Below are 26,300 nucleotides of genomic sequence, written 5' to 3'. Positions count from 1 at the left end.
TTTGGATGATTCTTGGCTGCAAATGGCAAGCTTTAGAAAATCACACAACCTAAGGCTAGGTCTTTAGACAGAGCAGATTATCCAGGGTAAACAATCTAAGAAAAGGCATTCCTACATTGGGCTCGGTTCATGCAATCAAGAAATGCTTAAACAAATCAGCCATTTACAAAGAAGACATATTCTAAAACAGTCAAATGTTTGTGTTTTTTTAAAGTCATTGTCTACACAAAGTTAAAAAAACTTTAGGCAGTGTTTGGTTTGAATTGCAGCCAAAGCCATATTGAGCTGAAATGTATACGCGTCACTACGCCGCATATTGTTGACCCACTCACAGATGCTCCAAGACAGCTTTTGTTTAAAGTTGTGATGTTGACAGCAGTTGGGATCTCATATCATCTTAAGCCCGTGCTTTGTCTACATGTCACCTTTCCCCTGCCAAAAGCTAAACAAGTGAAGGAAGCAGCACACACGCTCAAAGCAGGCAGAGTGCAAGGGGCCCCGTTACAGCTGGCCCTTCATTCGTGAGATATGAACCACAGCTTTTGTAGAAGTTCAGAAGGCATATATGGTGTTTATACACACACGTGATGTCCCACACACACACACACACACACACACACAGACACAGACACACGCACACGCACACGCACACGCACACGCACACACACACACACGTTTGTAGAGGCTGGTACAGTACCAGTACCAAGACATTCACATGAGGCATGTCTGATCCTGAGCTTAAATATCAGAACAAGGCTGACATGAGGTGAGGAATTTCATTTCAACTAACATGGCACCAAAGTTATATTCACTCGGATGTTACATTTATGGTAAAATAACACTGACATTTTCTTTTGAACACCATCATGTTGGCATAATCTAGAAAAGACATTCACAATTTCAATTCATTTCATATAAAGCTTTGAAAATGTTTGACTTACCTCTACCGTGGTTATAATGTCTGGACAATTGTGATTTGTAATGATATACGGGGGGGTTTTCAAACACAGAGCTGACACAAACTAGTTTTAAATAAATAAGTTTAACATCGTTGGATGAAAGATTGCATTCTTTAATATTCTGATTTCCATTTGGTCAGTACAATCCTGATTGATCTGTTGTTGTCTAGATGTGTAGCTGCAGACGTCTAAAGAGGAGACAAAAAGGCAGTCGTTTGAAAGGAAAAGGAAATGTCAGACCGACATTTTTCACTAGAGTTATCTTGCCTTGGTGGGTCAGCCAGTGGAAAATCATCTGCTCAGAGAGGAAAATTAAAGACATTAAAGCCTTCGGTATAAATCATTTTAATCATAAGCAAATCATTTTCCAGCTTTAAAGCCCTGCTGTGTCCCTGTGTGCGGAAATGTCTGCACACATTTGCATAACAAACATGTCAATGTTTTTCCTTCACAGCCTTTTATACAGAGCCGATAGCATTGGACCACAAAAAAAAAGTTGTTTTTGGAAGTTTCATGACTTGTTGTTTGCAGAACATTTAACAAAGAACACTGGCTTGAATGGAAACTTGAGTTTTATATAAACATTTCTTCCTAAGAACTGTTACTAAGGTGGAGAATCATTTACAAAGTTGTGCAATCTGTCAAAGGAATAATACATAAATTATATATAAATTCTTAATATATTTATTTACCCAACCTTACTCATATAAAACATGCTACGATCATTTCATGTAGGCTGATGTTTAGTGACTGAGTGGCTTTTTTTTTGTTAAGCCTTGTTTGAACTGTACATGTGTGCTGTTGGCTTTACAAGGCCTTCAATGACGTAGGGACATCTATTAAGAATCATACATATAACCAAAATAAATACCTACAGCAAGAGTGAGCAATAGCGGGCTATTAAACCGCTTCGAGTTCATGCAGGACTCTCATATCTGTGGAGCTCAGCAGATGTTTTTCTCAGTTCTCAGCCAGGCCACAGCTATATAAAGACGGTATAATTACCGGACTGGTCTGAGCCTAGCCTGCCATGCCCTTTCTCTCTCACACATACACACAAAAAAACAAGACATTTCTTTAAACTGTCTATATCGCAGTTATTGGATATTTTACTACTGTTCTTGTTTTAATCAATTACTATTCATGCTGAGGTTTTGAGATATTATAATTACTTTGGTGCATTGCACTTAAATTAACTTTCAAAAATGGTCTTTACATTTATAAACAGTCAGAAAGATTTTCTTGCAAGACTGATTGTTCTGATGTTGAGCTTTTTCTCCACAGAAAACACACTGCTGTTTTTAAGAGGTTTACCAACTATTATGAGGCCACTAGCTGCATAGAAAAAGGAAAGTCCGATTTCCCCACACTACTGGTGTGTTGGGAACTTTTTTTACGTGTCACCTCAGCAGTTTTTGGTCGCCTCAAGGTGTTGTAAATTCAGTCTCCCATTTTAGGGCGGATTACCGACTCCACTTGACTTTGAAGCTGAAAGATTTCCAAAACACAGTTTCACTTCAAGGCTTCTCTGTGAGTTGAGGGGATTTTAATGAGGGGACCGGAGTCATAGATGGTCGGCTCCCGTAATCAAGCCATCCATCACACTTTCATACCTGCAGTGCTTTACTCGCTCCTTTACTTCCATACTGCACAGTGCTCAGGGGGTTCTGCAGTGATTAGAGCTGTTGACCTCAGGTTCAATGCCGTTTGTGTATGAAGACACGCCTCTACAGTGTTGCCAGCTCTCCACCTAATGCATCCTGGGATATCCTCCAGGCCTGAGGAAGGTGGAAAAAACTAAGCCAAACATTTTGGACAATAGGTTTGTTTGATTTCTTGCTAAATAGTTGAATGAAAGGTCAATAAGAGTACAATAAGACTGTATGCTATATGAAGTTACAACCACCAGTTGGTTTGAATACTTGGCATAAAGACTGTAAACAAACAAACAATTTAATCTTGGATTAAACACAAAGAAATACAGTTAATTTGTTAGCTTAAGAGGTACCAGAAGGTAGATCTTCTTTCCTTTGACCACAGCCAGGTTAGTTGTTTCCTTCTGTTTCCAGTCTTTGTGCTGAGGTAAGCTAATTGCCAGCTAGCTTTAGCTTAATTATTACAGTAAAGTCAATATATTTTAGATTACTTCAATGTTTTTTTCTCTCTCTCCTCCAACATCACAACTTTAAACAAAAGCTGTCTTGGAGCATCTGTCCCTTAAACAACATTTCCCTTTAACCTTCCACTGAATCATTAAACACTATGAATTCAAGTCAGCTGACAAACTGAGCTCTATATCCACCTCATGTGAGAAGCACTAGTCACCTCAGACCTGGCTTTCATTAAAAAAATATTTTTGCCAAAAGTACCACAACTGAGACATGAATATCACAGAAGAGTTTTCATGCAGCAGTGCTTTGATCGACGTCAGCTAATGGTGCATAATGCAGGTCCATGTGAAGCAGTTAACACTAATTACCGCTATTGGTTCAGAAAATGGAGGACAGATGCTCACATGAGCGTGAATGATGCCACATGGGGTCTGAAACTTTTCTTTCCTGTCTCTCTATTGTTTCAGTGAAGAATGGAAATGTTGAATAAAGGTTTATTTAATTAAATTGAATAAATAGGGTTTATAAAGTTGTCAGACAGCACAGAATATTATAAGATGTGAATCTGAACTGATGCCGTCTTTACACTAATCCATGAGTTTTTATGAAATATATTTAGTCTTGGGGTGGTGCTAGTTTGCATACTTGTAAAATCATGGCAATAAAAACTCTCACTTCAGGATTTCAAGTAACATAATATCAACATCTTGAAAAAACCATATCATGAAAAAAACACAAAATAATTAAATACATTTACATGGGATCAAAATGACAAACATACCATTGAACTGAACACTGAGGTGAATGGAAATGGATCGAAGTTGGGGAAAGAAAGAGATCAATAAAAAGGGATGGAGATTGAAAAGTATAAATGTATAGAAATGAGAGTGAGAGAGAGAAAGAGAGCACCAAAGACGGAGAGAGAGAGGGTACATTGTGCTGTGGAGTGCGATCGGATCGTCCCGTTCAGAGAGAGAGAGAGAGAGAGAGCTGCTCAGATCAACTCAGAGGCTGACAGCTCTCTGACAGGGATTAGAGGACTGCCTGTAAATAATAGGGGTTCAGACCTGGGGCACCTCACTCATTTCTCACTCTTTCCATCCCTTTTTGCTCCTGGGTTAAGATCTTTTCAAGTGATACTTTCAACATCAAACTAGTGACATTCAAGGTCCAGGATAACTAAGTGGAAAACTGTTTTTTTTTCCAAAATTCCATTTTAGAATTTCCATGAAAATGGAAAAGGAAAGGAAAGTACTTGGAGATAGTTGACGTCATTGACTCACACTGAACATCTGTGTGGCAGACACAGCACCCAGCCTTGAAGTGGGTACTGTAGGTAGGAGGTAGGCAACCAGGGTTTATTTATTTGCTTTGTCACAACAATTTGTGTGCAGATCATTCTTGGATCGGCCACACCTGAGTCATTTTAGAGTGCTTACAGATGAGCTTCAATCAGATGAGACTGTAAAACGAAACGCCAGTGACACTTTGAGGCTTGTTTGAGAGTAACAGTTCAAAGGCAACAATATGTAGATTGCAATTCACAATACAGCAGAGAGTTGTATTTCAGATTGGTTCATACAAAGTGGTTCTTGTTTTTTTTTAGAATTGACTTCCTGGTAAGGAATGGAGTTAAAGGTAATCTTTGGGCTTGGGGAAGGTATCAAATCATTCAAAAGGCTCAAGTACAAGTGGTCACGAGTCATAGCTAAAGTCCAGGTCCAGTTGCAAGCCTTTTTAAATGTTCTCAAGTAGAGTCAAGTCATTCAATGTGACTGTAGTCTTACTTGAGCCCAATTCATGTGACTCGAGTCCAAATTAATTTAAAGAAGTGGCATCTTTAGCTCCGATTTCTCAGTTATATCATGGCGGCATCTAAATAAAATGTAAAACATGTGCAAACCATCAATCCACAATAAAGCCAAATGTGGGCTTAATGATGTGTTGAATTTATTCTGGTCCCTCTTAAAACAACACTCACTTACCGGGTACCACACATTTAGAAATATTATTGTGGAGCGAAGGGGGAATTAAGCACTATTCTGAAAAATAATGCTTTTTGAATGTTTGCACAGAATAAGTAAGTGGATTATTTTGGAAAGATTAATCAAATGCTTTTATTTTATACTGCGTTTTTTTGGTATATCCAGATTTCATGTAAATCCTTTTCTACATCTAAACGTATAGTTTTGATTATTTTATTTTATTTTGTGGTTGTTTTTTCTTACTTTTTTTCTTCTTTAACTGTGTTTATGTATGCACCATGTACACCAAGACAAATTCCTCGTATGTGCTAACCTTTGGCAATAAACCTGTTTCTGATTCTGATTCTTCTGCTGTCCCCTGAAATCATGTCTTGAAAAGATCTCTCATGGTCAGCATGGGGATGAGAAACTATTAAAGCAACCAAAACTATGTTCATGTGTATTGGCAAGTGTATAAGATAGATTCGAAATAAATCTTGGCCTATCATTTAATTTGAAATGAAGCAGCAGTAACACATGTGTCAAAGGGACCTCAGTTTAGCCCTGAGTGTCTTTGGGTTTCAAGACACGCCCTGTAAACACCGGGGCTGAGGAGGAGGAGGATCGGGTGAAAGTGGAGCGGAGGGAAAGAGGAGAACCCGTCCCCTGGATGTCTGAAGTATGCGGGGCTCGTCCTCTCAGACCTTACGTCAGCCGGGACTCTTAACTCAGACTGCGGTGCACGGAGATGTCGGCGATGGGACGAGGATGCAGCACACCTGCGGCCGGCGGCGCGTGGAGGCTTTAAAACGGGACTAATTCTGGATTCAATGCATTTGCTGATCCTCACCAGTGATGAGTTGGCTCCTGTTGTGGATTCTCATTGCAGCCGGGATTCAACAGGTGGGATGGAGGACTGATTTGTTATTAAGTATTCCCAAAAATATTGAAAACATGAAATCAATCTGCACACTTAGCGCACTTTCAGTATGCAGATCAGCAGTGTGGTTAATGATATTATGGAACTGTGCATGTGTTGCCCATGAAGTTGTGTCAGTGTTACTGGAAAAAACAGTGACAGTGTGTTAATACTTCACAGTAAGTGTTAGTGACTTTTAAAATAGCCTGTTTATTCCTTAAAGTATTTGTATAGCTTGTACCGCTGAATTGGCCGGTTTGTGTAACCACGTTGTTATTCAAGGCAACATCAGTTCAGGGAATGACATCAAAAATAAGTTGGCTGTAGATCTGTAGATGTGGCCCCAAAACAGAAGTCAGTGCAGCCTGTGGAAAGTGTTCTTGTCTTGTGACTAGATGGGATGGACTGACTAACCTGGACTCAATTCTCTGCAAATGTTTCCCTAGAGATGGTTTTGTCATCAATCATCCCTGAGGTTAAACTTGCAGTGTGAGGTGCTGGCAGTTTCCATTCAGCAGATTCACGTCTCATCGTTTGTTATATGTTACTGCCCCCTCGTGGTTATATAGGAAACAGCTTTTTTTAATGCCTTCAATAACGTTTTCCTGTTTCAACTATTGAAAAAATGGGTAAAAAAAGGGATCATAATAATACATTATTTAATATGGGATGTTATAACAGTAAAAACAATGTCGTTTTTCACATTTGTATTACTTTCATAGCATATTTTAAATTATGAAAATGCTGTATTCCCTTGAAGTACCACAAGCTTTTGTAGAGAAATGTTGCAAAGCAGTACCACTGTGTCAGTTTGTCTAATTCACCCTGACCTTTTTAGAAAAACCCTCCCTTTTTTAGTGTTTACCCACATCCTTAGGGATGGGTTCGTTCATACATGTGCACAGGTCAGAGGTCATCTGATCTGACCGGAAGAAACATCTCAAACCAGCAGGAGAAGGAGGGTTATCAGCCCTTGTCACTTCTGACAACAGAGAAAATAAATCACCATTATCTTTAGCTGACCATCTGTAAAACATGACAGCTAGCGCATACCGGAAAACATTTGAAGAGATGACAGTTTTAAAGGGTTGTGTGAAGTATACCTAAATGTGTTAAATTGGCATCAGCAAGTTATTTTAGCATCTTTCGCTACTTGTAGTCTAGCTCAAGTTTTCTTAAATACTGGTTTCTCCCATTTACTGCTCTGTTACTGCGCCCGTTCTCAAAAGTTCTCAAATTATTTTTAAATAAAATCACGCTTAACCTAGTTAAGAAAAATGATATTGGTAGAAGATTACATTAGGCTTTCCCCATGTTTTGATAATGAACTTAGCAAACACCCACCTCTCTATTCTCTCCTGTCTTATTAGAGTGATGGACAGCTTCTGAGATGTGTTTAGTTTGTTCTGCCCTCCTCTCTGAATAAGCCTGCTAAATAACTCTTCTGAGGAAGGGCTCGGTGGCACTGCTGTGATCAAAACTCATGTATCTGCATTCAAATCAAATCAAATCAAGTTTTATTTATAAAGCACATTTAAAAGCGATTTTTGGTCGAGCCAAAGTGCTGTACATGTAATAAAAACACATTACTACAATTACAATAAATGCATTAGCTTTGAACACTATGCACAGCAGTTATTAATGACAATAATACCTTTGAAGTGCACAAAACAAGCTCAGGGATATGACATATGGTTCGGCCTGCACTAGATGATTAAGCGTGTTTCCTTGCAGTTAATTGCATATAAAGTGTGCATGCACCTATGTGTGTCTTGTTTTACAGGCGTGTCTTTTTAATGGTTCAGTGGCTCTTTACTGGTGCAGTGCTCTGAGTAAATGGAATAAATTATGATTTATGAGAATGCAGACAATATTGGACCTCTAATGTAGTGTTTGCCTCCCTGATTAGTCCATTGTGGCAATAATAATAAACATGGTGTCACCTACAACTCGAGTGTGTCTTAGTCATTAACACTGCGAATATCGCTTCATGTGAGTTAAATGCAAATTGAGAGCCTCTGCATTATTGCCCAACAACTTTCGTATGAGCTTAAATTATGTTTACTTGTGTCAACTTTTTACAAAACAAATCTCAGTGTCTCTCTCACTCACTACATTATGATCTGCTGGCTTTTTTCTCAAGCACACCATGTTCTCAAAACAAGCAGAACTACATTTGGCCTGTAAAACATTGAATATGTTGTCAGAATAACACATTTTAAATGACCGAAGACAGGCGTCCTCTGCTGAGACTCTCTGTCCGATGCTAACTCCATGTTAACGGGGCTCATGTGGCCCGTTTCAGTGAGAACATCTGCTTTTAAAAGCTGCAGAGCTGTTAACTGTGTGATCTTGGCTTAACACAGCAGCTTGTAAGAGTGAAAACACACTGTGGGGGGGGGGCTTTGATTGAGTTTCATTGGCAGGGTTTTGTTACTGCTCAGCACAGTTGCAGATTCTAAATACGATGATGGAACACTTGCAGAGTGCTAAGTACGTACAAGACGAGACTATGCCATTGATTTAATACGATTATATCCACTGAGGGTTTAATTCATTTTAATAGGCTTAATTGATTTATTCTCATCATGAAACAGACGTAGGAAGGCTGTCATATGGTTCACCACCTTATGTGTTTGAGAGCCTTAGGAGCAGCTACTTCCCAAGCCAACCTTACTCAAAACAGCAATGTCTTTTAATAAATCAGGATTAAAAATATTAAACAATATTGCCTAACCACATGTGGTCATATAACTTTATGTAAAAAAAAGTTGTTTTGATGATGCACAAACAGAGAAAGTGTAGCCGCTCAAGCCTATTACTTTGTGTGACCAAAGCTAAAACTTCCTTTGAATGTTCACTAATGAGAGGCAAATTGATTTCATAATGTGAAGGCAATTGGTCATACTCTGAATTAAAAACATAATGTTTAAGTGAAACTGGACGGTAAAATTGCATTTATCTTAAAGAAAGTTGTTCTTTAACCTGTCCCTAAATGATCCACTCTCCTCTTTCCAGGCCTACTCCCAGAATTCCACGGCCATGCCGCCTGCCGTCACCTCGGCAGCTGTGGACACGTACAACCGCACCGAGTACTGCAAGTGGCCCTGCGCGTGCCCCAAGGCCCCACCCACCTGTCCGCGGGGCGTGAGCCTCCTCATGGACGGCTGTGACTGCTGCAAGGCCTGCGCCCTGCAGGTGGGGGAGGTGTGCAACGATGCGGACACGTGCGACTACCACAAGGGACTGTACTGTGACTACAGCTCGGACAAGCCTAGGTACGAAAAAGGAGTGTGTGCATGTAAGTGTCACTCAGCAAAACCGACAAACAACAGACTTTACACAGCAGGTTCATTTTCTGATGTATTTAAGATTCCCTGTGCAAGCCACAGCACGGACCAGATTGTGTTTCTGTAGAGCAGGTGTTTGCTGCCATATCTACATCTGTTGTCATAGCAACAACCCAGGTGTCACTTGACCAGAATACTGATTCAGTAGCATGCAAGACAATTGTTCATTTCATCTTATTATTATTTGTTATTTCAGTAGTAGTTGCATTTTTACAGCATATATGTATGTGCATATCTCAGTTTGATGCTATAGTAAATCACTTCAAACACAATGACAGCTGTTGCATGTCCAAAAATCTGATATAAATCATACTGAAATTCTTCCAAATTTAGAAAAGACTTTCATATGTTTTGGTCTGGTTGCACAGAGAAATATATCCAACTCATGGACGTACATAAAAAAAACATTTACTTTTAATAATATCCTTGTCAAATGTCAACTGCCAGAGACTTGACTCTATCCTTAGCCAAAAATATGCCTTAATCTTTTTTAGAAACGACATGTGTTTCATATTTTACACATTTTTTCTTTACAATAAGTAGCTTGCTAAATGTAGTAGAATAGATAATTCCCAGTGTCAGTCACAACAAGGCAATCGGTTGATATCAGCCTGCAACACAAAGTAATTTATTCTACATTGTCAAACATTTTTGCCTCTAGAAATATGTTTATTCCTAATTATGTGTATTTGAAATACAATGACATTAACTTAGTTTTGTTTGCAGTTTGTTTGCATGCCTATAATATGTGACTGCTTGTCTTTATTCCCTGTCAGATATGGGGGGAACAGGCTGTGAGCATGATGGCGTGATCTACCGTAACGGGCAGAGCTTCAGGCCCAGCTGTAAATACCAGTGTGTGTGTGTGAACGGGGCCATCGGCTGTGTGGGGCTGTGCACGGAGTCCCAGCCTCCGAGGGTCTGGTGCCAAACCCCACGGCGGGTTAAAGTTCGGGGGGAATGCTGTGAGCAGTGGATTTGTGATGAACCCAAAAGAGGACGCAAGACGGCGCTGCGACACGCAATAGAGGGTAGGAAATGTATTCTATTGCTTTATGAAGATGGACTTTAACTTGCAAACTTTTTCCTCATAACTGAATTTCCTTCTCATGTCGAGTAGATTAATTGGAATGCTCAGAGAGATCACAAAAACGAGGTAATGCTAGGGAAAAAAGGATTTGATCTTGAGGATAATGTTATAGAAAAGGTTGGAGGTGGCTAGGGAATGCAAAGTATTTTAATAAACAACGCATATGGCCTCTTATTGATGTCATATGTCTGTTTGGATAATTCTGCTAAAGGATTATTGCTAATTTACAAGAACATATTTGTAGAAGAAATCATTTATACAGTTTTCCAATAGCAAATGGATACAATTGGATTTGGAAAGTAGGGGCAGCTGTGTTTGAATTGGTAGTACAAACATCTGTAGTTATGTGAGTCCAGGAGGATCACAAGGTTTGTGTGTGTACACGGTGTGCAGGGACAAACCAAACCTTTCCTGTGGAAGCCCTCACACTGTTTTTGGGTCATGTCCAGTTTCCAGCGATTTATTGCAGCAGTGCTGAGGAGGGATCAATGTGAACAAGATCTCTTTGTGTTGCATAAGGATACATTTCAGATCCAGATTACAAGAGAAACACAAATGTAACTGTTTGGATTAAAACAGAGACTGTGTAATATCCATGTGCTTCTCTTTGTAAAATAATACAAGCTTAACATTATTCAAATAGAAAACATACATTTAAATGTGTAGCAAATGTTTACTGTAGCAGTTTTTTAAAATAATTAATCAATTTTTCTCACTTTTTGTTGCTGATACAGCTGCCCCAGCTGAGACCAGGAGCTGGCACAAGAACTGCATTACCCAGACTACCTCATGGAGCCCCTGCTCTAAGTCGTGCGACCGCGGCCTGTCCCTGAGGGTCTCTAACGCCAACGAGCAGTGTGAGCTGGTCAAAGAGGCTCGCCTTTGCAACCTGCGGCCCTGTGCGGTCGACATCACCAAACACATCAAGGTATCAATTCTGCTTAATATATTAAGCCGTCAAAATGATGATTTGCAAGAGAAGAACGGGTTGTAAAAAATATCTTTCTACTTTCTACTTCCTCCATCAGCCGGGGAAGAAATGTCTGAACATCTACAGGGAAGAGCTGCCCTCCAACCTCACTATCTCCGGCTGCACCAGCAGGAAGCTGTACAGACCCAAATACTGCGGCGTCTGCACAGACGAGCGCTGCTGCATCCCCTACAAGTCCAAAACCATCGAGGTGGAGTTTGAGTGTCCTAACGGGACGGGATTCACCTGGAAGATGCTGTGGATTCAGGCCTGCTTCTGCAACCTCAGCTGCAAAAACCCCAACGACATCTTCGCCGAGCTGGAGAATTACTACAGTCAGCCAGAAGTCATGAACTAACAGCGCACCCTGCCTCTCTCAATTTTTCTGGCTTCTTTTTCTTATGCAGTGTTTTTGTATTCAGATGGATTATATGCAAGGGATTTTCTTACGGTTTTTCTTTTTTCCTATTGGAAAAATCTGTAAATATGAAATATATATACCTGTCTCCAGATTGGATTCATAAAGCATAAGGGGCTTTAGAAGAATATTTGAAGAAGTGCTTTGCAAATGAAAACATTCAGACAGTGGATGTGTGAAATATTGAATGCTTAATTTATTTATGTTGCTTTTTGCATATGCCATAACATATGCTATGTTCTTGAGATGCTTTCAAGAGCAGTACACATTGTCTGTCTTAAAACGCACATGTACACTTAGATAATAAGGCGTAACTGTATATATTTTCTTTTATATTTCAAGAAATGTACGATATAATACTTGTTTAAAAGACAGATATGGACTGATATGCCAAAGATAAAGCCAATGCAAAATGAAAAGATCAGGGAAGTTCAGTTACAAGTTTTTTATTGTCATTTTTTTAATAAATACAAACTGTTATGTAATTTTAATGCTTCTCTACAGCATTAGACAGTTGTGCATTGCATCTTTACAAAGCTGTGTTTCTGTTCTACAAAGCAACATGTAGCTGTAGTGCAAGTAAAATACAGGAGTAGAAGGTGTTAGGTAAGATCTATGGTTATCCTCATGTTAACATGTGGACCTATCACTTCACTCACCCAAAAATCCACAACCACATAGGAGCATCACGTCTAAAAAAAGAACAAATCCATGGCACATCTTTGTTCCATTGTGCTTGATTGCATATAAATCATCATAAAAAACTAAAAAATAACCTTGTTGTCTTAAGCCATGATCCATTAATAAAGCATACAATGTAAAACAGTTTGAATTTTGTGTTTGAGTGTTTTGATTCACGACAAAGCATACAGCCTCATTGGAATGTAATAAAAATGATAGTTTGATTCCACCAATGAACAGATGTTAAAATAACTCAAGGATAATGGATACTGGCATGAAACAATATAATTAGCTGTATATACTAGAAGTCTGTCCCTTCTTTTTCAAAATGACATGGAAATGTTGTGAGGCAAACAGCCATTTGTATTTATCCAAGTGCCTCCAATTCTCTCTCGACTTCTACAAATCTGCTCCTACATACAAACAACAACTCTTCAGACATAGAAAAAAAAGAATAAATGATCAAAACAATTACAGTGAGAACAGAAAACAGTCATTTACAGTCAGGTATATTTGAGAAAGCGGTGTCAATATGGTAGAAATGGATAAAAACGGGATACAAGAATGCAGAAAATGGAATTAAAACATTTTTTTTTTTTATATATGCGGGGTTATGAGGGATAAATGTACAAGCTGGTGTACTAGTAGCCACAGCTTTCTTCCACATTCTCTGCTTCGGTGTCCCAAAATGCTGCGCTGCCCCCAACTTTAAACTCATCTGACCAAGGAGATCAGAAGTATTTATTTAAAAAAAATAATTGAGTCCCTCAGAGTTTGAGAACAGACTTACTGTTGACCCTGAACTCTCACTTAAAAGACATTCTATTTTCAAATTGGGGCATCTCACCTGCACTGAACAATCGGCAGGTGAGTGTCCACTGTGCTTTTTTACAAAAACACATGCTATCTTACTGCCCTCTCCACGGGTGTGCAAGTGCGTAGGAATGTGTGTGTGTCAGTTAGAGGCAGCGCAGCACAAACCGAAGGGACCTTGAGAGGTCTCGGTGCCTGGAGAGCGATGGTTCACTTAGCAGGACACTTCGGTGGACTTGGGCACAGCTTGGTCCACGTTGCTGTTGGCCAGGTGGCTGTGGCCGCGGTTTCCCTCGTTGGTGTGTGAGCGGGAGCGATTCCCCTCATGGGTGTGGGAGCGGGAGCGGTTTCCCTCGAAGGAGGTGACGCTGGAGCCGGAGGCGGTGCGGGAGCGGACCAGGCGGGTCATGCTGGCAGCGGGCACTGAGGAAAGAGGAGGCGGGAGATTAACAAAATGCACAGTCAAGAACATTTTTGAGGTACTTCTACTTCTTCTATTCATTTCATGGTTTGAAAGGAAAATGTGGTTCATTTAACTCCACTACATACATTTGAATGCTATAGTTACTATGCAGATTAAGATTTTAAAGGCCTATAATTAGCGTACAAAATACAATATATAGTTAAACAGTAAATGAACTACCAAACAGCTAGAAATAGTTTCATTTCGACTAATTCCAAATTTGAGATGCTCTTTAAATGTGTATCTGAAATTAAATGAATATCCAATCAGGGGATAGTGGTCATTTATACGTCCATATTTTAAGTGAATTATAGTGATATAGCCACATGTTTTTCTTTAACTCTTTAGACACTTTAGTTTTAAATGCACAATTCTTACTTATACTTCTTTATCTATCCAAGACTAAGTTGAGTATATGGGTCATTGTGAGTGAGTGATGTCTTGATTACTTACTGTATCCCATGCCCTGAATGAAGTACTTGAAAGCCTCTGTCAGTTTGGCAGGCTGCAGAGAGAAAAAGCACAAGTAGGGAGATAATTAGTCCTCTTGTCATTAATTACCACACTTGTTTTCATAACATTGACACCCTCAATCTCTCATCCAGCAGCTTACTGCTCAGGCTCGGAGATATGACAGCTGCGGTGAGCAGGTGCTACACAGGATTACAACCTGTGCTTCATATCTGCCACTTGCTAAAGCTCTTAAGTGCATCCTCCTTATGTCATCCACCCGTCCACCTGACACTCCATTATCCGACCCTGTGCTCAGCAAAATCAACATGTTTCACAAAGCTTTTCTCTGTTACACAAAAACCCACCTGGTCAATCTGGGGCATGCCTCCGCAGTCAGACATCTGAAGGGAAAACACAAAGGAATTAGCATTTAGCATTTTGGCGCTCGTACATTCCCACAGCAGTGGACACACACCATTAACCCTCATTACACTCAACAGTCCCCTGTTCAACACACCTTTTCCCTGCTACCTATAGACCCTGAACAGTTAACCCCAATAAATAGTGCCCATTTTAGCTCCAACAGCCATTTGGTTTCGATTGTAGATCATTAAAAGGTTGCCATGGGCCAACACAAGTAGGTCAGCTGCAGCAGATTGCGTCGTCGGAGGCGATATGCAATCGCACGTCCCCTCTTCAGCTTTCCTAGCCCTGGTTAATATGTCACCAGATAAATGCTGAGCCCATGGAATCTTATCAGCCGAAACATTTCCACCAAGGCTATTAAGACCTGAATGAAGCTGAGGGAGGGGAGGTGGAGGGAGATTAACAGGCCTGTTTACCTTCAGCAGGGTGGTCTTTGTTGGGTCCAGCTTGGTATTGCACTCAACCTAAAAAGGCACAAATAAAAGAGGGTAAGTTCACGTATGCATCTTATGTTATTAAGGATCACATGTGTACGTTTAATGAATACATTGCTATGCAAAAACAATGTGAAATAAAACATTAATTACCAATCTCAAACTTTTAACAGATTAAAACTACTCTGTGTCACTTTGTTTCTCTTCCCAACTTTGCTCTTGCCTCAGACAGTCATGGTAAACTAGTTTCCTTAACAATGCAATCTTGCATATCTCTTTGGTTTTCACATGTGACTGCAGTTAATGGAAAACATGTTTTGTTGTTTTCCCGGTGGTAACTCGTCTAATCATTAGCACTGGAGCCTTGTTTTTAATTTAGCAAAAGATTGCTCAACTCACCACAGCTTCCACGGCAGGAGAGCTGTCGCCAACAACCAGCAGTGAGTGGCACCTGGATAAGGAAGAAACATGCAATTACAAATAAGCATTGGGGAAATATTACATTTTAAATTTAAGCAGCAGGTGATATTACGGATTGATGCTTGATAACTTACTTGAGGGTTACGACTTTGATTCCAGGCATCGGCCTCTCAATTTCCAGATCCCTCCGGCTGCAGAGACAGACATAGGTTATAGAACATGTTGAATCTAAGGATGAACTTTAGTAGGTTAAGCTGACTTTTTGTGTTTTTCTATACCTTTCGTAGGACTTGACAAAGAGATGCAGGTTGAACTGGTTCATGTCGTGCATGATGTGGTGGCGGTACGTTCCGATCAAGTCGTGGTTGTTGTGGATCTCCTCCTGAGGTAAAAACAAAACACACAAAAGCTGTTAGACTCACTGAGGACTGCAAACCTAGAAAAAGCTGGTTAGTAAAAATATACCTCGCAACAGAAGATAACTTAAATCTGTACCTTTCCAAAGAGGTGTCCGATAATCGCGTCAGGCGTGGCATGGGTCCATCCACTGATCTGAGTTTAGACATAAAAACTATTTAGCTAACGTACTGTGTAAGGGTTTCAAGTTAGCCTCTGGAGTTGATTCAGATAGTGATTTAAACTGTTCTTCATGTCTGTTACCTTGTGTGCTGCCCAGTCCATCCATCCCTCAGCACTTGGGTTGATGTTGATGAGCATCAGCCCCTCTACCATGTTTGGGTAGTCCAGCTATAATACAAAGTAACAGTAATGATTAATAACCACAATCCTGCATTAAGCTTAATACATAGGTAAAGCAAAACTGGGGGCTCTGGGATCAGGCTGCCAATGTTTTGTGGTATTTAAAAAAATCTTAATATGTGTTACCCTGTTGTCTTCTTATTAAGTGTTAATGATGATGCACTTTGAATTGCCTATGTGTCTGAAAATGTGCTATATAAATAAACTTACTTTACCTTACCTTACCCTCTTCAGGGCATGGTTTGGATTACTATGTGTTATTTCTGTGTTATAAAAGGGCCAAGGTGGGGTCTTTAAAAAAGTTTGTCAGGCCAAAATCCAATGATATTCAGTTTGATGCAGACTGAAAACAGCATTTTCTGCCAATTTATTTTAGGATAACATGTTTACATGGTTGCATCAGATCTTACTCCATGATTTTAAAGTGAATGTCTGTTCAATTCAAATGTTTAAATAAGTCAATGCTTTAAAAAAGTGATGCACATTTGATTTAGGTAGAGGAGGCTGCAGCAAGGAGTTAAAAGTTGTATCTTAGTCAGCTTTGTGTCAACAGAGTGAGACTTCCTACTGAGCACTGTGTTGGTGTTGAACTGATCTGGAACATTCTTGAGGCTTTTATGGTTCAACAGGCTCGAGCAATAGGCAGTGTTACGGTGCCAGAATCAGCAAGTAGTAGAAAAACATTAACTGGCTCTGTTAATCCTGAAATGATTAATTTAATAATTATTAAACCTGACTGAGAGGGAAAGGGGGGGACTTACAGCAAATCTGGTCAGAATGTAGGCCCCCGCTCCAACGCCCATTCCAACAACACTCTTCAGCCTGCCGTCAAACATAACAGGGAACTGTTAGGACAACAGGTTAGAAAAACTCTTGAATATGAGGGTAAAGAATCAGTGTGAAAACTGGAGCTTAACTTACCCAAAGTGCTTCAACACCAGTGGGAGTGTCTCAGCGACCTGGTCCATGGATGGGTACTCATATCTGGAAAACAACATTTAAAAATTAATAGTTAAGAAATTATTAACAGCCTTTATCTAATCACTTGTGTTTATTGTTCTGTTTTGTTGATATCAGTTTGTAATAGCCATCTGTGTTTCCCCATCTGTTTTCATATCATGTTCAGCTCAGGTGGAGTTAACATGAAGCAAAGTCCCATCAGTAAAGCAGAGATTAGGCTGAACGAGACAAACACCTGTCACTACAACACACTCAACAAATTAGGTCGTCTTAAGCACGTCCGCAGTGATCTACCTAGCTGAAGAGTCAGAGGTCACACTACTTGACATACATAAAGTGTTTGTGTGTTTTTGTGACTGTGTCCCTCGCTCACCCAGTGGAAAAGGTGTTAGCTCCCTCATGCTGCCCGGGGGCGTCCACGTGACACACAGCGAAGTGCTGCGTGATCTCTGCCATGTCTTCGTGGTTGTAGAGCGTGTCCCAGCAGGTTTTGTCTGGGAAACAGTACAAGGAAAAGGAGGTGGAGGTTGAGGTGGATGAGTGATACTTGGCCGATAACCAGGAATTACCTCAAGTAACATGAGAATAAGTGTAAGACTTGTTCATCTGTGTATAACATGCAAGAGCCTTATCATAAACAATATTTGACACTATCACAATAATATGGCGGTTAGTTTGGAAGAGTTTAGATACTGTAATGAAAACGTTTTTGTTTTTTTAAATCAGAATACTTTTTTTAACAATAAAATAAAATAAAATACTTTTTTTTTTTAATAATGAAAATAAAATTGAAATATTTATACAAATATAATAAGAGTGTGCAGCAAAGAGACAAAAACAGTGACAAAATAATTACAATAAACAACTAAGAATATAGAGTCAGGTTGCTAAACATAATCTGGTCCCATATGGTTTGGTAATGCAAAACACCCCCGAGGCTTTAGGCACAACAACATATGTTTCACGTAGATCCAGCTGAATAAGAAGCCAGGCTTACGGTTCAGTCCAATGTCATGGAAGGTGAGGATCACTGGTCTTTCACCCTTGGGAACGCCCTTCATCGTACAGCGGACTCTTCCATAAGGAGTCTCCACATCGTGCTCCTATGGATGCAAAATAAATAACCAAAGTTAGCATAACATTTGTGAATGAAACACTTTTAACAACATTCCAAGTAAATATATCAAGGAATTTGGATTTAAAATAAAAAAATTGAAAGTATTTGGCACCACAACACAATATCCAACAATTATGGGTGCAAACCTAAATACCTGTACCATGGTTATCCTTGTAATTAAATTGCATGTTAAATGCAAATTGCACAAAACAATTCAATTTTCCACATATTTACAATAAATGTTTCATTGTTGCCTTCTTAAATTGTATAATCTTAATGCCATTAAAATGTAATGCTTTTTCTTTCAATTATTAAAACTACTCTCCAAACAAACTGCAACAAATAATAATAATAAGCTGCAATAATAAAAACGATTCTCTTTCATTGCGGCCCCCTGTTCCACAATTCTAGCATGGAGTATAATCCCACATGTTACTGGAAACTGCAAATGTTTCAATAAAGCCTTTTGTCTACTTACGCTGACTTCATTCTCAGCAAGAATCATTTCCACATCCGAATCATCCAAAACCATGTTTACAGGAGAGGACGTTAACGCTGCTTGATACTGAAAAAGGTGTAGTCGCAGTGGCTCCCCGAGCTATAGCTCCAAATGTTAGTAAGCCTGTAAAGTTGTTTAGCCCTCCTCTTAGAGCGGTGTTTTATACCCCACTGTTGGCCTAAGCTCCCTGCCTCCCATGGTGCCTTGCAGGCTGGTCAAAACAAGCTAACTCTAGATGGAGATCCCTAAATTGGATCAACCAATGTCAGACAGAGGGGCATTGACTAGTGTTGACGGGATGATGTATGTATGGGTGTGTGATGAGAGGGAAAAACATGCTGAGCAAATGAGGGAGACAGCGGCTAAGAGCAAAACAGAGACTTTTAATCACTGTAAAAAATACCCCATAAACAGCCAGTGACTGACATTATATAACCGGAAGCACAATAACATGCATCTCAATAAAAAGAAACTCTAACTTTGAATGCCGTTTATACTTAAGTTTATTCTATTTGATTAATGATTTTCTAAAATTAGATATCCATTATTGATTGAAACTTCCTGTCTGAAACATATTGTTGTCGTGAAAATATACTGGTCAATTTGTCAGTGTTGGTATAGAAGAAAAATGCTTTTACATAATATTTTAAAAATTCTAATTTGGATATCCAACTGTTTGTGTGCGAAATGAATCCAAAATAAAATTGTCCCTATGAAGACCAGACCTGTAGTTCAAGCACTGCACGTATGACCTACTTAGTGATTTTCAAACCAGTTTTGACTGCATGGGATCTGCCCTAGGTGGCGTAAACTACATGTAAACATCAACAACTTCGCCTAGCCTCTATACATAGGCGAGATAATCCTGCACACATCATGTGATCATGTACGTGCATTTACTATGGAGGTCAGCGGCAATACCACAATATCAACACCATCAAATAATCCAAAACCAGACAGTTTGAAACCATTACCAACGCTTCATCTGTATACTTAGGTCAGCCTACCTGTCAGTGTGACACCAAAGTCAGTCAGAAAGCTTTAAGGGCAAGTTAACCCTTGAAAGTGAAAGAATATGTACTTCAAACGGTGGATGAAAGGTCAGCACCATGATGGATGAGCAACGGCAAAAACTGTTGATGTGTGGCAGATTATTTATTTTATCCACCACTAGATGGTACCAAACTAGCTAAATCTATAAGATATAGTATAAAAAACATCTGTACATACAACCAGTAATTTGAATCCCCTTTCCACACAGGCTTTAAATAATAAAGCTGGGTTAACAACCGGTGGGAAGAATAAATGCTGGATCTTATTTCTTATGTCTGCAAACATACCTTGACAACGAGATGCTGCACAGCCTCTCTCAGGCCCTGCAAGGAAAGAACAGAGTAATGAAAATACAAAACTAATGCGATTACATTGCAACATGCTATAATCTAATATCCTGAGGGCGCCATCCTGTCACTGAATGTATTTTCACATCTATATGACCTCTGTCTTATGAGGCACCACGTATAATTTCAACATTATGAACAAAGGTTAGCAAACTGCCTTCAGAACTGGACAATGGTTGGCTTATTTGAAGCAAAAACATCAGCATGTGATAGCAATATCTTAGTTTTTATCTTTAAATGTTAATGTGTTAGTGTGATATTTAATATTATGTTGCAGAGTCCGTCCAGGTCCACAATTATAAATGGCTATTTGTAAAACAATGGACTTTATTTCTATTTCCTAATGAACTTCTGCACTTGATAGATCAAAACAACTCTTCCACACATAGAAGATCAGTGTATATCACTGTTTGCAGTTTATTGCAAATATTGCATAATAAGCTATTTCTCCTTTAAAAAAACAAACAATTACAGCTATTTCTCCACATCATAATAATGAAGCAACAAAATGTGTTTTTTACAATTCAGTGGCTCAGCTTTTTATCAGGAATTCAAGGAGTCATATAGAGTAAATGATTCAAAATGTGCACATCAATGCTATTCATGGAAATGTGCATTCTCATATGAAGCAACAGATGTACTAATGACCCAAACAAGGATCTCGTCAGATATGAATCATTCAAGGCCGAGTGATATTGATGATCAGTTTTCTGAAAAGTATTGTGAATCACTGTTGTTCTTGGCTCCGTTCAGAATACATACCGGCAGTTCCTTGTCGACCAGCAGAGGTTTGGACTCAACAACCTGGATGTCATCCATTTCAAAGAGCTGCAGAGCCTATAGGCGTCAGAGAGATAAGAGCAGTTAGTGAGTGACTGGTTCAACTTCTGTCTGAGCTTTTCCAAATTGAAAACGCTTCAGGTTATACAGGACAGTGTGTGGGGAAAAAGGCTTGGTCTAACTTGCACACAATCAAATGACAGATTGCTTGAACTTTTGGGGTGGGTGTGTTTTTTGTATTTAACAAAGGCAACACAAAAAAGGCTACTAAAGACCATATCACATGCACGTACACTCACACCCACAAAGGTGTACAGTCACAGAGACATGCAGAGACTGGCGCTGTGATCTGCGCTAACATGCTGACCAAATAACGTGCCACACCTTAGAACCGCCCAAAACAGTTATCCAGACACGCAGTCAATCTTAACCTTGCAGACAAGATACACAGCCAAGCAGACTGGTATCACACAGACAAGGGGAAGTATGATATAGTAATGGGTTCAAATAAATCAGATTTCTGAATAACTCTCACTCTGTGGCTTTAATCTTCGATCACAATCTTTTTAAAAGACAGACGACTCACAGAACTGAAACTAAAGCAGTCCCTCCCTAACAAGTATTCTCAAGATTGGTAGCATATTTCAAAAGAGAAAGAAGATTGGGGTAGACTAACAGAAAGAGACGGTTAAATGCACATTTAATAACATAAGAAAGTACAGAGGGGTTGTGCTGTGGGTCATCATGCTGTGTTGGAGGGGAGAAAACAGGCTGCAGCTCTGCATGCAAATCAAACGGCCGGTTAAAGGGCTCTTTGTCCAGGGCACCGGGGTCTCCTGAGAGCCAAGGGCCGGCCCTCCTCTCTCTCCCCCCGGCTGAAGGCCTTCACTGACCCACACACACAGGAAACAACAGACACCCGGGTTTCCATCAATACATCCCGGCCTCTTTTCATCCCTCTCCTGGCGTTCTGGCTCCTTGTATTCTGTTTGTCTTGGTTTCTGCTTGGTTGCCATGTTTGCCCTTTCCAGACACATTCTATTTGTTTTGCTCTCCGTTTCTCTTCGTGGTATGCGCTTTGCTGCGCGTGTCTTTTCTCACACTGTGATGGTGTCCCTTCAGGTAACGCTCCTCCCAGGTGACATGGCCTGGAGATAAATGATTGAGGAGATTTGCAGCATGTGCCATTATGCCAGTTTTCCTAGTACAAGATGTGGTGATCAGCACTTTTGGCTCCCTTTTTGGAATGTGTCTGTTAGATTATTGCTGAACTGTTTGAGTTAACCTATCCTCTAGTAAGGATTTTGTTTAATTGTTAACGACTGACTGTTTTTTGGTTACATACTTATACAGTTTCTCCTGATTCGTTTTCCATTCAGCCATATCAGATAACAAATCAACATTGACCTACAGGACTGCAGTGTGACCGTCGAAGTTACATGGTCGATGTAGAGATGTCTGGCAGAACACACCCTGGACAAACACACACACACATTCTCCTCTGACTGGGAAAACAGAGACCGGAGCCAGCCGGATCTCACAAAAGCTCTGAGAAAGAGGAGTATCAAACAACAGGTTCATTTTTCTGCAGAGGCCTTGAAAAACATGGCCGCCATCACACTGCAGGAGCTTTGTTGAAGAGGACAAGAGATCAGCTCCCACTGAGATTCCACAGCCACGTGAGATCAGTCACATTCATGACTGATGTGAAATTAAACAACTTAATTTCACATTAGCAAATGCAGATGGGAAAGCAGTATCAACATGGGGGAATTCTCTAAGCCTATTTCAGAGTCTATTTGCAAACACTTCTATGTATGGCAGACTAAAGAGCTTATTAACAACGAAATCTTTATTTGGCCACTGACACCACCTGTTAGCAGGGACAACTAGGTCACCTGCTGTTTACACCAGCTGTGGGGCCCCAACCGTTCACCTTGCTGAGCTAATGTTTCACCTGGCTGGAGTTAGAAAGGGCGGGAGGTTTTTTGTATAACCCCACTGTATCTTAATCCCAAACAATGAGATTTGAGGGTCGCTGTTTTGACCTTTCTTATGTAAGGAGTTTCAAAATAATCTCATAGATGTGTAGTTATGTCAAGTCAACTGCTATATTGAACATACATACAAATGATAAAAATGTGTATGCCATGTCTCAGATTATCAGCAAGGATTCCCAGTTGCCAAAAAACAATGTGAAGGTTTTGCAGTGCATCTTTTTCTCACAGGGATTGTATGCGGCTGCAGCAGGGGGCTCTCTTTAAACTGGCTTCACACCAAAGCCAGCTGAGAGTGATTGACAACGGTTACACCTTATATTTAACCAAGACAAACCGGTTCCTACATGCATATTCCCTATTGAAATTCTTGTGGGGTTTTTTCGCTGTGAGGAAGAAAACAAACTATTCACTATAACAGCTTCAGCCTGGCAGAAGTGAGACTGTGTTATGCAACCATGAACAGGAAACAGTGGGAGGATATAGGCTCTGGAGTATCAGAAATGAATAGCACAAAATCAACCGCATAACACAATAATACAGACTTTTGGAATATTTCTGGGGAAATACTGGCTTCAGGAATTAAAGATATTGTTTTGACTGAAAGTCCTGTGACAATAAACTCTCTCACATGATTAGCTGCTCTCAGGCATTGATAATCAATACGGCTTTCAAGCTTTGACAATAAACATAACTCTCATGATTAGGTAATATTTGTTAATTTCTGAAAAGCAGACCTTTTAAAAAAATCTAATGTTTACTTTTGACAGGCCAGAGCCTTAGAGAAAAACAACAACACTGATGCGGACCCTATAACAAACTAGAGCCTGTTTTGCCATGGAAAATCCAGAGATATGACACAGTACTTTAAAGTTGACCTATCATGCTATATTTGAATAATATATTGTAGGGCCATACCAAAATAAGGTATATTTATACGTTTTCTTTTTCAAAATACCAAACAGATCATGCATTTTAGCCATGCCTCATTTCGCTCTATTTTGCTCTCCTCCACCCTGTCTTTGCATGCGCTGCAGCTGACCACGCCCCCCTGCAAAGGAGGGGCCGAGTTATGAGCGTCGTGTTACCATGCTGTTACCATGCCACGGCAACCTCTCATTCCCCTGATAGGTCAGCTCCTCCGTCCTGACGTCAGAGAAATGTTCAAATCTGGATCAGTCTGTATCAGATCGGTTGCAGCCCCGTTTTTAGAGATTTGGGTATGGAGGAAAAGAGAGAGGGTTGTGTTTTCTGACACTTGGTGAGTTCCCTGGAACACCGGGGACACATATTCATGTATAAAAGACGTACAAAAGTGCATTTTGCATGACAGGTCCCCTTTAAGCCAGAAACATCCAAGTTACAAAACAGCATGAGCTCAAACTTGTCCTCCGCTCTCTGGGGGAGAGAAACATATGTACTGATTAGATTTGGACAGAGAGTCTCAATATTACGGAGCCAGAATCAAGGCCAGGCCATCCTTTCTTCATGGCCTTCATATAGTTTTAAATCCACAAGCCCGTGGCTTCCATCTGCAGAAACAATGATTGCTTCCCTAATCTTTGGGAACTCACTTAATCTGTAAAATCCCTGGTTCTGAAATATCAGCAGGGCGGCAGCAGGCCTGTCGGACTAAGCTGTCACAGACCTACATTTTCAGATTGTAAAAGATATAAAAATGTGGATGTCTCCATTGGTACTGTAAATTGATGGGTGGGGGTCATGATGGGGGGAGGGATCACACCCTCACTGTAACAAGCAGCTGCTGCTGTTTATGTGAAATGAATTCTCATGTAGCACTACAGCCCATCAGGTTCATGCGCTTTTGGAAAAGATTGAAGACATAAGCTGGACAAATAAACACAGCCTTAACAGGTCAGGACTCAGGATGCAGTGCTGTTTTGGTAACAATGGAGGATGAGCTTTATATTTTTGGCAGATTGAAACTATTTGCCTTAAACTACCATGTTTTTCCTTTTTTTTACTCAGCCAGCTGCCAGCACTATACACTCCTCCTGCCAACACCCATGCATGTCTTTGTTTATTTCCTTCTATCAAGGCTAGAAAGCAGTGGATTTGTTACGCAATAGTGTATTTAATAATATATGCCATAAGAGTTTACTGCTTGACTTGTGTGTTTGGGATCTTTAAACATGAAAAGCAACGTGAAAAGCATGTTGATATGATCAAGTTCCTGTAACCGCCCACATGATACAAACAGCTGTTTTCTACTTTACATTCAATCTGTAAAAATTGTAAGAAATATATAACACTTAAAAAAAAAAAGACTGCCAAAAAACTATAGGCTACTGTATCTCACGTGAAATCTTGTTTTGCATTTCATTAAGATGCAGAAAAAAAATCCTGATTTAGGTGGAAATCGTTTTGATATGTGCGTAAACAAGTTATATTACTTCAGCTCAAATAAAAATGTCACATTTGAAAAGATATTTCAGAGTTGCATGCACTGCCAAACAGGAATTGTAACGTGCTCAGACATGCTGCGAAACTCACAAACAACGGGAAGTAAGCTCCCAGTTCTTTATAAACTATTGAAAAAAACAGATAAATATGGTTTTGTGCCGAAACCTACCTGCGGATTAAACTTCTGATTGTCCGGGGATGATCACTCCTGTGATGTAAAAAGTCCACGAACAACTTTCTGTTGTATTTTTAAACTGCGCAAAGTGTTGCAGCGACAGAAGCGTTGCTTTGTTTATAACGTGCAGACCAAGGCGGATGTATGAGGGAATTTTATAAAGCCTTGGGGGGGTGCAGCCCAGCCCACTTTCCCCTCTGCTCTCTCCATTGGGCAGCAGCAGAGGGACTGGTATTGCAGCGTGGCTCTTTCCAGCGGTTGCACGATGAGGAAGCTGATGACACTGACTCATGGGTAAAATACTCGAAAACAGTCGATATGATTTAAACTCTCACAATGTTACCAAACTGCAGCAACGTATAAGACTGTTTTGATCCCCGTTATGTTCCTTTAAGCACCCCCTTTTGCTTTTCCATTTTTTGCAATGTTTCCAATGGAGTTTGGTCACTGTTTTTAAAAATAATTGCTGACAAAATGTAACGTGAGATGTGTAAAATGTCAATATTCTCACGCTGATGTTTGCTTTGACACTTACTCATCACTTCACCTTTCTAATGGGACACATTTGATAGTTTACTTTCTGGGTTAGGTATTATTCTGGTCTCCTTCTTTCCACAATGAGCTGAAAAGGTGTGGACAGGATGTATATGGTGAATTCGGCCCTGGGTTGAGCCATTGTTTGCTGTATGAGTCTGAGGGGTTAGGAATGCAGCCAGAC

The 26,300-nt window shown here is 40.0% G+C and overlaps 2 protein-coding genes across 2 annotated transcripts; one reads left to right on the top strand and one right to left on the bottom strand.

Moving 5' to 3' along the window:
* Positions 1–5,658: 5,658 nt before the first annotated feature.
* Positions 5,659–12,607, top strand: ccn4a (cellular communication network factor 4a). The gene is made up of 5 exons (XM_034124349.1): positions 5,659–5,937; positions 8,972–9,254; positions 10,080–10,334; positions 11,128–11,321; positions 11,422–12,607. Exons 1-5 carry the CDS (start codon positions 5,890–5,892, stop codon positions 11,719–11,721), a joined length of 1,080 nt encoding a protein of 359 aa, XP_033980240.1. The 5' UTR covers positions 5,659–5,889; the 3' UTR covers positions 11,722–12,607.
* ndrg1a (N-myc downstream regulated 1a) lies at positions 12,212–25,729 on the bottom strand. Its single transcript, XM_034124348.1, has 16 exons — positions 25,577–25,729; positions 20,969–21,043; positions 20,147–20,182; positions 18,188–18,293; positions 17,564–17,684; positions 17,152–17,214; positions 16,992–17,052; positions 16,132–16,218; positions 15,967–16,023; positions 15,750–15,853; positions 15,606–15,662; positions 15,451–15,502; positions 15,034–15,081; positions 14,557–14,592; positions 14,192–14,243; positions 12,212–13,698 (listed from the first exon to the last, which is right to left on the bottom strand). The coding sequence occupies exons 2-16, from the start codon at positions 21,023–21,025 to the stop codon at positions 13,490–13,492; spliced, it is 1,146 nt and encodes a 381-aa protein (XP_033980239.1). The 5' UTR covers positions 21,026–21,043; positions 25,577–25,729; the 3' UTR covers positions 12,212–13,489.
* Positions 25,730–26,300: the final 571 nt, after the last annotated feature.

The sequence above is a fragment of the Trematomus bernacchii genome, unplaced genomic scaffold, assembly GCF_902827165.1.
Source record: "Trematomus bernacchii unplaced genomic scaffold, fTreBer1.1, whole genome shotgun sequence".
Classification (NCBI taxonomy): domain Eukaryota; kingdom Metazoa; phylum Chordata; class Actinopteri; order Perciformes; family Nototheniidae; genus Trematomus; species Trematomus bernacchii.
Note: the sequence above shows the minus strand (reverse complement) of the source record. Positions and strands in the feature narration are given on the sequence as shown.

Excerpts from the sequence above, each read along its gene's own strand:
- ccn4a (XM_034124349.1), top strand. The coding sequence starts at position 5,890 with ATGAGTTGGCTCCTGTTGTGGATTCTCATTGCAGCCGGGATTCAACAG. Across the intron at positions 10,335-11,127 it reads GCTGCGACACGCAATAGAGG|CTGCCCCAGCTGAGACCAGG; the intron begins GTAGGAAATGTA and ends TTGCTGATACAG. Across the intron at positions 11,322-11,421 it reads ACATCACCAAACACATCAAG|CCGGGGAAGAAATGTCTGAA; the intron begins GTATCAATTCTG and ends TTCCTCCATCAG.
- ndrg1a (XM_034124348.1), bottom strand. The coding sequence starts at position 21,025 with ATGGATGACATCCAGGTTGTTGAGTCCAAACCTCTGCTGGTCGACAAG. Across the intron at positions 17,053-17,151 it reads CTGGTGTTGAAGCACTTTGG|GCTGAAGAGTGTTGTTGGAA; the intron begins GTAAGTTAAGCT and ends GTTTGACGGCAG. Across the intron at positions 15,082-15,450 it reads CTCCTGCCGTGGAAGCTGTG|GTTGAGTGCAATACCAAGCT; the intron begins GTGAGTTGAGCA and ends GTGCCTTTTTAG.